Below are 12,524 nucleotides of genomic sequence, written 5' to 3' on the forward strand. Positions count from 1 at the left end.
TGTGACTTCAAACTTTCACCGCATGAACCCTAGTCAAAAGTAGTCAATGTAAGTGTCATCAGTGGGATTGCTTGGCAGAGTTCTAAACTGCACGGAGCAAATGAAAGTGGTGTGTTTTGTGGTGGACCTGATTCATTTGAAGCTTTTTATTGCAGTGGGTCTAAATCAGGGTCACACAGAGTGTTTCTTGAAACAAATCTACTTTGAAACAAAATGATACACCTCACACACATGGTTACGAGCTTAAAGAAAATAAGACACCTGTATCAAGTCAGATATAGTACACTGTAGATTCCAATATATAAACTACCCTACGGTTCCTCTGTAACCTGACAGAAAGGTCCAAATCTTTCTCTCTTTGTTTCTGGATTATGTCAACCAGAGTGGAGCCGAGGTCGTATTGTCAATTAACTATTGGCGATACAGGAGCAAAAGATGGAACTGCTATTCCTGTTATTTGCTCTGCGTTGTTTATTAAGTCATGACATCTGATGTCAAAGCAAAGGCTTGAACCTGTGTCCTTGGAGAGTATCAGAGTCCAACAAGCATTCCCTGAACTGAATAATGCACTCAGTATGTTTACAATCTGTCCATTTTCATGCAAACTGCAAAGCACGTCCCCTTTCAGTTCAATCCTCTTTATTATCGTTTGGGTGAAATGTTTGCAAACAGCTCATGGCTCATCTTTGAAGACAAGATGAACTAGACAAATCAAGATATTATTAAGTAACCTTCTCTGGGAACGACTCAACTAGGGAAAACATAATGGTTCATGTCTTTGTTGAATTTGCCAATCCTGTCAACATGTTTTAAAACACTAAACATACCACAAACTTTAAGGCAAACATATGAGACATGTATTTATAATTGATCATGTTCTCCAAGACAAGAAGTTAAGAGATGTGTTCTCTGTAAATTAGAGTCAAGGAACTTACATATCCTGTACCTGTACCACCTGTAAACATGGTGGTCAGCACAGAATAAGATGTCATGTCTATTTAATAATCCCAGCCAGGTCTTGGATAATAAACTATTATGAATTACCCAGATAGAGTCTGTCCGAAAAAAGTAAAAAAACATTTATTGGCCCTTTTTTTCTTACTTTCGCATTTTGACACCTTGTTTTCTTACTTTCGCTTTTTGACACCTTGAAGGGAGACAAATGTGAGGGAGGGAGGTTTTCTCTTTCTTTCTCTCTCTTTTTTGGTTATCGTCGGGGGTGATCAGTCATGACTCATGAGGGTAACTGGGCATGTTTCCTGGAATGTTCCAGACAGCAGTATCACTTTTCATCGGCGACTCCTGTACACTCTGTTAGACAGTGCTCATGTTTTCACACTTTGCAAACTCGTATCCCCCAAGGAGTGGCGGTGTGTAGGGAGGGAAGCAGCCTGTCAATTGTTTGGTCGGTGAGGGACGACCGGGTGCTGAAAGTGTACTAGACGATTCTGATACAGATGTCTTCCAGGGGTTGGTTGTACTGTTGAAGGAGAACAGGTCATTAGCTAGAGTAGCTACCCTCACACCAAGCATTCTGTATTATTCACGTCTCCCTACCCGTTCAGACAACATTGGTCTGCCTCTCCACTGTGTAGACACCCTGAAGGCGTGTTGGTGTATTTTAATAATGTCTTAGCCCATACAATAAAGGCTTTTTATCTTTCACTCCGCACTTATTTCTACTTACAATTATATATATTTTTTCATTTCAATACTGGTCTGTGGTTGATACAACTGCTAAAGGTGGTGCAATACAAAGGGATTCTCAGCATTGAATGAGAATTATATTTTGGAATGAATAGTAAAACTAACATAGTTAGTAGGTTGAACTGATTCATGGCAGATCAACAAGTATAGAAGCCTACTAAGGGCTGGTTTGCAGTCCGTGAATGAATGAGTGACTGATTGCTCAAAGAGCTTACGTAAGGTGCGGCAGATAGCCTAGCAGTTAAAAGCGTTGGACCAGTAACTGAAACTTCGTTGGTTCAAATTCCCAAGCCGATTAGGTGAAACATCTGGCGATGTGCCATTGAGCAAGGTACTTAACCCTAATTGCTTCTGTAAGTCACTCTGGATAAGACTATGTAAAATGCATATCACCTGATATGTGACATGTATATGTCCGTGAGCCAAAACCATCACCATGAGATTCCTTTCTAAACACTCTTCCTCCTCCTAACAAATAGCAATAAGATCTAAGTTAATTCATCAGATCATGGTATCGTCTCCGGCTGAGTTGACTCTTGTTACACAGTTCCTCGTGAACCCTGTTTGTATCATTCACCACACTATTGTAGGAGGTCTCCTCAAACCAAATACCTTCATGTCTTCTCCCCAGTTCTTATTGTGTGATAACGGTACCAGTCCATCAGTCATTATATGGTCTCTCTGTTCTTTCCATCCAGGAGCTGTCGGAGCCAGACCTTGAGCAGCAGCTGCGCTCCGTGGCCAGTGTTGACGAACTGATGAGGATAGTGTACCCTAACTACTACAGGGTGCTCAGTTGCCGGTCAAAGCGGGGCGCACGCTTCACCCGGAGAGGGGAACACACAGCCACGGAAACGCGGTCGAGCGACGAACTGCCGGCGTTCGCTTCCTTGAACCCTGACACACTGAAAAGTAGGTGTCTGTTTTCAGGAGATGCTTTTTCTGTCGCTGTTGGCCTGTCTAGATGTGTTTGTTGTTGACCAACTGACCTTGTAGCCTAGTAACATTTGACTATAACAAACAATTAGATCAGTGCTTATTTTTGCAAACTAATTTATATCACCTAAAAAAGAAAATACATTTGATTGGCCACTTATCTTGACTGACGTCAATACAGGAAGTGCAATACAATACATGGTTTGTCGAATGATGATGTCATTTTAATGCTCTGGTCTTCCTGTCTGATTCTCTCAACGTGCATCCAACAGGTATTGTGTCAGAGTGGAAAAAGACCCAGTGCATGCCACGAGAAGTTTGTTTAGATGTGGGGAAAGAGTTTGGGGCGGCTACAAACACCTTCTATAAACCACCCTGCGTGTCTGTCTACAGATGTGGGGGCTGCTGCAACAGCGAGGCGCATCAGTGTATGAACATCAGCACCTCCTACATCAGCAAGACGGTGAGTTACACACAACCTGGGGGACCGCAAGGGGGGGGGGGAGTGTGTGTGTGTGTGTGTGTGTGTGTGTGTGTGTGTATGTGTGTGTGTGTGTGTGTGTGTGTGTGTGTGTGTGTGTGTGTGTGTGTGTGTGTGTGTGTGTGTGTGTGTGTGTGTGTGTGCGCGCGCGCGAGTGTGCGTTGGAGTGGGGTTCTTAAACAGCGGCGGTACTCAACTTCAGTCCTCACAGGCCGCAGTATGTTGATTGACCACAGATCACTCACAGATCATAATTTTACTAGTTGAATGGCAAGACCTGAAAACGGTTAGGCACACAGGCCCCTGAGGACCGGAGTTGGGTTAAAGCCTTGCTTCATATGATTTAGAAACGGTTTAGTTGATTTGCATGAAAATGCCAAAACAACGCATTGTTTTTACAGAGTGGGATCTGTGGAAATCCAAATGACGTATTGGAGGCACTCTGATGTGCGTATAGCTTCTTTAAAGCCTGCGCTTAGTTTTTCTCTACTAGACTGAGGGGAGTGAGGGGTTCATTCTCAGTGTCCAACCTTGATTCAGGGGGTAAACGGCAGGCAGGGGGTCTTCTGCGAGGTTGTGTGTGTGTTGGAGTTATTAGCGGCTAGGCCTCTTATAATTGTCCACTTATTTTGGGTGGGCTGACCCCAGCCGGGCTATTCGGAGTCTGTGTGATTTAAAGCATGACACGCTCACAGTCAGGGGTTTGAGTCTGAGTCCTCCTGGTCAAGGCCTTAGCATGGCAACTGTTGTTAGACTGCTAATGTTTCGATGCGGACCTACCACAGCCTCTGTAAGTGTAACTCAATGACCTACTTGACTTAATCCTGGTCACCCCTGGGAACCTAAGGGGGTTTTCCTATAATCTTTACTGCCCTAACACATTTTTTTGGACCATCAAGAAATTAGATTCTCTATTTTAGGGGATCAGAAAAAAGACCTAATAGTTGTGCAATGTTTTTCATGACCACTGAACTAGACTCATAGGGCTCTGAGATGTGATATGCTGTGGGGGGGGGGGGGTCTGTGTGGTACAGTAAAATGTGTTTGCGTCAGAGAATAAGCATGCGTCAACATTCAAGGAGACACTGGGGGAGCATAGATGTTAGATTAGGACTCGTCTGTACATTTCTGATAGAACTTCACTGGACTCTATGTAAACTGGAAACCATACATCCTGAGGCTGCATTTATTGTAGCTGGGGATTTTAACAAAGCTAATCTGAGAACAAGGCTTCTTAAATTCTATCAGCATATCAAATGTGCGACACAGGCTGGTAGCAGTCTCGACGGGCTGGTAGCAGCCCTCCCCCACCCTCCCCCACCCTCCCTTTGGCAACGCTCGCCTGACATATCGGATTCCACGCTTCAGGATTGCTTCGATCACGTGGACTGGGATATGTTCCAGGTAGCCTCAGACAATAAAATGTATGTATACTCTGACTCAGTGAGCGAGTTTATTAGCAAATGCAATGGTGATTTTGTACCCACTGTGACTATTAAAACCTTCCCTAACCAGAAACCGTGGATTGATGTGAGGATTCGCGCAAAACTGAAAGGGCAAACCACCGCATTTAGTCATGGCAAGGCGACTGGAAACATGACCGAATACAAACAGTGTAGCTATTCCCTCTGCAATCAAACAAGCAAAGCGTCAGTATAGAGACAAAGTAGAGTCGCAATTCAACGGCTCAGACACGAGACGTATGTGGCCGAGTCTACAGTCAATCACAGACTACAAAAGAAAACCAGCCTCGTCGCAGACATCGACGTCTTGCTCCCATACAAATTAAACAACTTCTTTCCTAGCTTTGAGGACAATACAGTGCCACTGACACGGACCGCTACCAAAGCCTGTGGACTCTCCTTCACTGTGACCAACATGAGTAAAACATTTAAATGTGTTAACTCTCGCAAAGCTGCCGGCCCAGACGGCATCCCTAGTCGCGTTGTCAGAGCATACGCAGACCAGCTGGCTGGTGTGTTTACAGACATATTCAATCAATCCCTATCCCAGTCTGCTGTGCCCACATGCTTCAAGATGGCCACCATTGTTCCTGTTCACAAGAAAGCTAAAGTAACTGAACTAAATGACTATCGCCCTGTAGCACTCACTTCTGTCATCATGAAGTGCTTTGAGAGACTAGTCAAGGATTATATCACCTCCACCCTACCTGATACCCTAGATCCACTCCAATTTGCTTACCGCCCCAATAGGTCCACAGACGACGCAATCGCCATCACACTGCACACTGCCCTATCCCATCTGGACAAGAGGAATACCTATGTAAGAATGCTGTTCATTGACTACAGCTCAGCATTTAACACCATAGTACCCTCCAAACTCATCAATAAGCTCGAGACCCTAGGTCTCGACCCCACCCTGTGCAACTGGGTCCTGGACTTTCTGACGGGCCACCCCCAGGTGGTGAGGGTAGGAAACAACATCTCCAGCCCGCTGAACCTCAACACTGGGGCCCCACAATGGTGCATTCTCAGCCCTCTCCTGTACTCCCTGTTCACCCATGACTGTGTGGCCATGCACGCCTCCAACTCAATCATCAAGTTTGCAAATGACACTACAGTGGTAGGCTTGATTACCAACAACGGCGAGACGGCCTACAGGAAGGAGGTGAGGGCCCTCAGATTGTGGTGTCAGGAAAATAATCTCTCACTCAACGTCAACAAAACAAAGGAGATGATCGTGGACTTCAGGAAACAGCAAAGGGAGCACCCCCCTATCTACATTGACAGGACAGTAGTGGAGAAGGTGGAAAGTTTCAAGTTCCTCGGCGTACACATCACAGACAAACTGAATTGGTCCACCCACACAGACAGCGTGGTGAAGAAGGCGCAACAGCACCTCTTCAACCTCAGGAGGTTGAAACATTTTTGCTTGTCACCGAAAACACTCACAAACTTTTACAGATACACAATCGAGAGCATCCTGTCGGGCTGTATCACCTCCTGGTATGGCAACTGCTCCGCCTACAACCGCAGAGCTCTCCAGAGAGTGGTGCGGTCTGCACAACGCATCACCAGGGGCAAACTACCTGCCCTCCAGGACACCTACAGCACCCGATGTCACAGGAAGGCCAAAAAGATCATTAAGGACAACAACCACCCGAGCCACTGCCTGTTCACCCCGCTATCATCCAGAAGGCGAGGTCAGTACAGATGCATCAAAGCTGGGACCGAGAGACTGAAAAACAGCTTCTATCTCAAGGCCATCAGACTGTTAAACAGCCATCACTAACATAGAGAGGCTGCTGCCAACATACAGACTCAAATCTCTGGCCACTTTAATACATTTAATAAATTGATTTAATAAAGGTATCACTAGTCACTTTAAATAACGCCACTTTAATAATGTCTACATATCCTACATTACTCATCTCATATGTATATACTGTATTCTATACTATCTACTGCATCTTGCCTATGCCGCACGGCCATCGCTCATCCATATATTTATATGTACTGTACATATTCTTATTCATCCCTTTACATTTGTGTGTATAAGTTAGTCATTGTAAAATGTGTTAGATTATTTGTTAGATTTTACTGCACGGTTGGTACTAGAAGCACAAGCATTTTGCTACACTCGCATTAACATCTGCTGACCATGTGTATGTGACCAATAACATTTTGTTTTATTTTATTTGAGCATCGCTAGTTGATTTTACGGATCTTTTAAGCATTTCTTTCCTCTACCCTCAATTAACTATTCTGTAGGTACAGTGGGAGTGTTCTTTAAGACAGATCTTTGGTAGTGCTCACTTCCTTTCCCCAGATGCGAGTAGAGTCCATTGTCAGATACAGTACATCAAGACGCCTTAAGAAATCTCTCTCATGTACGTTGCCAGCCTAACGAGGGGTTAGTGTGTTGTCTTTAGAGCGGTGGGGGGATGTGTGATGCAGTGTAAGTGCGTAAGCATGGCTGTAAGGAGCCGGGTGTGGATGGGAAGGAGGGGCGGGTAGGGGAAGGTAGGGAAGCACCCCTCCCTGTCACCGGGGAGGATGTTCTGAGGCGACGTTAGGGCATGGGGGTCAGATCATCCCATTATTACAGTATTTTTGGTATTCCCGGGTATTCCCCTCACTTATAAACCATTCCCAATCTCATCAATGTATTGGGATAAGGGTTGCAGTATTTATTGCAGCGGCATTTGTCAGGTTTTACCGGTTTCTTAAAAGGAAGCTGGAATGGCCTCTGCCAAAGCCCATGCCAAGGTGCTGAGACTAATCAGACTGGGCTACCTTGGTAACATGTCTGCCAGGAGGAGGATTGGGGTGATTGCTTAGGTCAGTTTTAATCATCCTAAAGGACTATAGTCCTCATTGAGTGTTCTGTTATTTATTTTTTGAGTGAATGTTGACTGACCTGTTTCATTGAAGGGAAGAAAAGTCTGGATTCAAGTCACAGAGACTTTTGTTTGCTATTCGTGCTTTGGGGGCCAATGGCCATTCACAGACTCACTCTCAATCACTGCTTGAGTCTACTCCATTCCTCCCTATGCGGCCCTAGAACAGAGTAACCTCAATGAATAGTGTTTAATTGATCAAGGCGTGATACAGAAAGCTCCTGCCGACACTAATAAAAACAAGCTCCCTTGCCTCATTTCCTCTTTCATGGCTGCTATCCCGTCCACTTCAATGTTGTCTGTAGTTGTGGTTAGAGAGTTTATTCACAGTGTGGTTGTGTGTCAGGGCTCTGCGAATTTAGAGTTGCACAACATGGCCCATTCTTAGCCCCACTTATCTGGTTGTTTTTAGATTTAATCTTCAACCCTCAAATGGTCCTGACTAGAATGCTGCAAAGAAACTGTGGCAAAAGGTTGATCATCAAGTTTGGTTGCGCCGTGACATCAACCAGACAAATACAGGTCCTACAAAGTACTATTATTTCTGTCAGTTGCTTGATAATAGTTTTTTTTCTTCTCTCAAAACTGTCTGAAAACCACTATTCATTGTAGGTTTCACCATTATGTTGACTAAAGAAAACTGTCTGAAAGTCCTACTATGTGTTACTTGACTCATTTTCTCTCTCTGTTTCTCCTAGCTGTTTGAAATCACAGTTTCCAGCAGTACAAATAACAACCTAGTGACTATCAGCTTTGCCAACCACACCGTTTGCAATTGTCTGTCCAAACTGGACGCCTACAGACAAGTACACTCCATCATACGACGATCTCTACCAGAGTAAGTGTTCCTTTTCTTAATCCAGTCCTCTAACTTAGCTATGCTGATCTGCTCCTACCCCTGTAGGAGTTAGGGGTAGTAGTAATAGTTAGCTATGTTGATCTGCTCCTACCCCTGTAGGAGTTAGGGGTAGTAGTAATAGTTAGCTATGTTGATCTGCTCCTACCCCTGTAGGAGTTAGGGGTAGTAGTAATAGTTAGCTATGTTGATCTGCTCCTACCCCTGTAGGAGTTAGGGGTAGTAGTAATAGTTAGCTATGTTGATCTGCTCCTACCCCTGTAGGAGTTAGGGGTAATAGTTAGCTATGTTGATCTGCTTGGGTAGTAGTAATAGGTAGCTATGTTGATCTGCTCCTACCCCTGTAGGAGTTAGGGGTAGTAGTAATAGTTAACTATGTTGATCTGCTCCTACCCCTGTAGGAGTTAGGGGTAGTAGTAATAGTTAGCTATGCTGATCTGCTCCTACCCCTGTAGGAGTTAGGGGTAGTAGTAATAGTTAACTATGCTGATCTGCTCCTACCCCTGTAGGAGTTAGGGGTAGTAGTAATAGTTAGCTATGTTGATCTGCTCCTACCCCTGTAGGAGTTAGGGGTAGTAGTAATAGTTAGCTATGTTGATCTGCTCCTACCCCTGTATGAGTTAGGGGTAGTAGTAATAGTTAACTATGCTGATCTGCTCCTACCCCTGTAGGAGTTAGGGGTAGTAGTAATAGTTAGCTATGTTGATCTGCTCCTACCCCTGTAGGAGTTAGGGGTAGTAGTAATAGTTAGCTATGTTGATCTGCTCCTACCCCTGTAGGAGTTAGGGGTAGTAGTAATAGTATTAGTAGTTCTGTAAAGTATCTTCTCTGCATTATATAGGCCTCTTCTAGTGCCTTTTTCTGGATTCTTAATACAGTCTATCCATTGTGTTTTCAGATCCAATACATTGGATCCGTTGAATTAACTGCTAAAAGTATTCTAACAGATATCTGTCACAGGGACTTTTCCAAATGCCCAGAAAGTGAGAAGGAAGCATTGTCCACCACAGGACAGGAAATACACTTCAACAGTTTGCAAGATGTTGCGGATGTATTTAAGCCTGCAAAGAGCTCGTTCTCGCACCAAGAAACTTAGGATAGCGTCTCCGCTGTCAGCATGCTAACCAAAAGTCCCCAGTTCCAACAAACTCGCTCAGTTTTTCCAGTCAGTTCCTGGATTCTGGTTCTCTTTATTGGGAGTATATGTGGCGAAAAGGTTGTGTGTGTTTTGGACACAGTGGGATGTTGCCTTATGCTGTACAGCAACAGTATTTTCCCTTGAACGGATATAGAGGTTCATATTGGCCAATTTAGTGTAGACACCTATTGTTCCTGTGCTGTGAAGGCTTCCTGTCAGTGTGTTGATATAAGAGGTGCTACTACAGGAAATCCCAGCAGTGAACCTTGATTAACTTTCCATCTAGGCAGGGCAGTGCACTGTGGAGCATTATGGACTGAGTCCATAGACACTACGTGGAGTGAGGACAGATAAATGGATGGCGTTTCTGTCACCAGACCTGAAATCACTTTTACATAATAAGAGTTAGTGTCATTTCCTCCATCATACACACACCTGTGCAGCACCCACTTGGGTGATGTAAAGATGAGATGTTGCTACTTCTGCAGTAAACGTCCAGAAGCATAACTTCACCTGCCTTACCTTATGAAAACTGCAGTATATCGTGAGCAAGAGGTTACATGGGAGACGTATCTACAGACAGCTCCTCGTTTTGTCTGTCTGCTGTGTTTACGTCAGAGGAGCAGAGGAGTGTAGACTTGGTCCCCGGACCCGAACACCTAGCCCGGCCCCCAGTCTCACGCTCCCACATGTACTGTACATTAAGCCGCGTTTACATACAGTCGTTTTCTGGGAGCGGTAGGAGAGATAGCTGGGGTGTTAACTGTTTAGCTTAATCAGAACAAGTCGGGGGACAATATTGTTTCCAGAGCCTCCACCAGACTTAGAGCAGTCCTTCTTCTACAGTAGGGTACATCTAGAGGTTTTCCACCAAGTAGTAGCAATAGCAGTAGTAGTAGTAGTAGTAACTAGTAGCAGTAGCAGCAGTAGTAGCAGTAGCAGTAGTAGTAGCACTAGTAGTAGCAGTAGCAGTAGCAGTAGTAGAAGCTGTAGCAGTAACAGTAGCAGTAGTACTAGTAGTATCAGTAGTAATAGCAGTAGCAGTAGTTGTAACAGTAGCAGTAGCATTAGTAGTATCAGTAGCAGTAGTAGAAGCAGTAGCAGTAGAAGTAGCAGCAGTTCTAGTAGTAGCATTAGTAGTAGCAGAAGCACTAGCAGTAGCAGTAGCACTAGTAGCATCAGTAGTAATAGCAGTAGCAGTAGTAGTAGCAGCAGCAGTAGCAGTAGTAATAGCAGTAGCAGTAGTAGTAGCAGTAGTACCAGTAGTATCAGTAGTAATAGCAGTAGCAGTAGTAGTAGCAGTAGCAGTAGTAGTAGCAGTAGTAGTAGCAGTAGTACTAGTAGTATCAGTAGCCCTAGCAGTAGCAGTAGTAGTAGTACTAGTAGTATCAGTAGTAATAGTAGTAGCAATAGTAGTAGTAGAAGCAGTAGCAGTAGTAGTAGCAGTAGTACTAGTAGTAGCAGTAACACTAACAGTAGCAGTAGCCCTAGCAGTAGCAGTAGTAGAAGCAGTAGCAGTATTAGTAGCAGTAGCCCTAGCAGTAGCAGTAGTACTAGTAGTATCAGTAGTAGTAGCAGCAGTAGTAGTAGTAGCAGTAGCAGTGGTAGTAGCAGTAGTAGTAGCAGTAGTACTAGTAGTATCAGTAGCAGTAGCCCTAGCAGTAGCAGTAGTAGTAGTACTAGTAGTATCAGTATTAATAGCAGTAGCAATAGTAGTTGTAGAAGCAGTAGCAGTAGTAGTAGCAGTAGTACTAGTAGTAGCAGTAACACTAACAGTAGCAGTAGCCCTAACAGTAGCACTAGTAGTAGCAGTAGTACTAGTAGTATCAGTAGTAATAGCAGTAGCAGTAGTAGTAGTAGAAGCAGTAGCAGTAGTAGTAGCAGTAGTAGTAGCAGTAACACTAACAGTAGCAGTAGCACTAACAGTAGCAGTAACAGTGGTGATATAAGGAGCAGCAGGGTGGGGGCGGCCTGTCAACACCCCAGGGAGAGGAGAGCAAGACCAGGGCTGCACAACTCAAGCTAACAGGCTTAAGAGCAACACTCCATAAACACTTAGAATATACTATAGACAATGAGCTCATAGCTAAAAACTTGGGCCCTATGTATAACTCTGGAGCCTAGGTATAATCAACAAGGGCCCAGAGTTTGACCTGTTTCAGTTCACGTGTTCAGGAAAAACTCCTCGCCCCAAAATTGAATGGCTCATTTCAAACCGAAATAAGAAACTCTACACCAACCGACGTGTTCACTGGCCTTGTCATGTCATGTACTGTCAATTCATAGTCTCTAATGTGACAGAATGTTTAGATCAATTGTAAGTCTCTGTAAATCTCGTACGAGCGCTTAGTATACTAACAAAGGATCTTGCTCTCTATTTCTGCTCGGCATTGCGCTGTTGCAGTGCGACTAGTGTAAATGTTTATTGCCCTTGTGTCAACCCCACAGACTGAAGGATTAGCCTTTCGCCCATTCTTGAAATGCGCCGGCATGCCGAGAAATGACTCATTCCCAAGGTGAAAAACTCTCCTCTAGCAATACAATGGCAATTGGAACACCATTGATCTCTAAGCCCTAATGTTCTCCATGTCCTAAAGCTCTGGTGTTGTTGTGACCGACCAGGGAGGACAGTATTGCCAAGAGAGAGCTGCAGATCAATCCCAGATGAGATCCCAGCCTGCTACAGTCAGATCCAGGGCTGCGTTCCAAATGGTACCCTATTCCTTTTATAGTGCTCTACTTTTGACCAGGACCCATAGGGAATAGAACGCAATTTGGGATGAAGACCAGAGGTCCAGGTCATAACTACCTGGCTAAAAGATCTATGGCAGGATATGAGCCTGCTACAAGACTGTTTTGCACCAGCCGTGTCACAGGGGCCAATCAATAGGATAGTTTGAAGCACGATGAATTACAATGTAGGTGACTGAGTGTTTTTGGTATGGAAAAGTTTATTCATGGTATAATGCTTAAGTTCAGTAGTAACGTTTAACAATGTGTGATTAATGGATAGAATCTTACCCGACATGACTAATTGAAATGCCTG

General features: G+C 44.3%; 1 protein-coding gene across 1 annotated transcript in view; it reads left to right on the plus strand.

The window, feature by feature from the left end:
* The window catches only part of LOC106610161 (vascular endothelial growth factor C), a 47,515-nt gene that overhangs the window by 17,195 nt on the left and 17,796 nt on the right, over positions 1–12,524 (plus strand). The window contains exons 2-4 of the mRNA XM_014209332.3: positions 2,406–2,619; positions 2,916–3,106; positions 8,183–8,322. Coding sequence (XP_014064807.1) covers positions 2,406–2,619; positions 2,916–3,106; positions 8,183–8,322 — 545 coding nt within the window. The remainder of the gene's footprint in view (positions 1–2,405; positions 2,620–2,915; positions 3,107–8,182; positions 8,323–12,524) is intronic.

The sequence above is a fragment of the Salmo salar genome, chromosome 08 (assembly GCF_965601325.2).
Source record: "Salmo salar chromosome 08, fSalSal1, whole genome shotgun sequence".
Classification (NCBI taxonomy): Eukaryota; Metazoa; Chordata; class Actinopteri; order Salmoniformes; family Salmonidae; genus Salmo; species Salmo salar.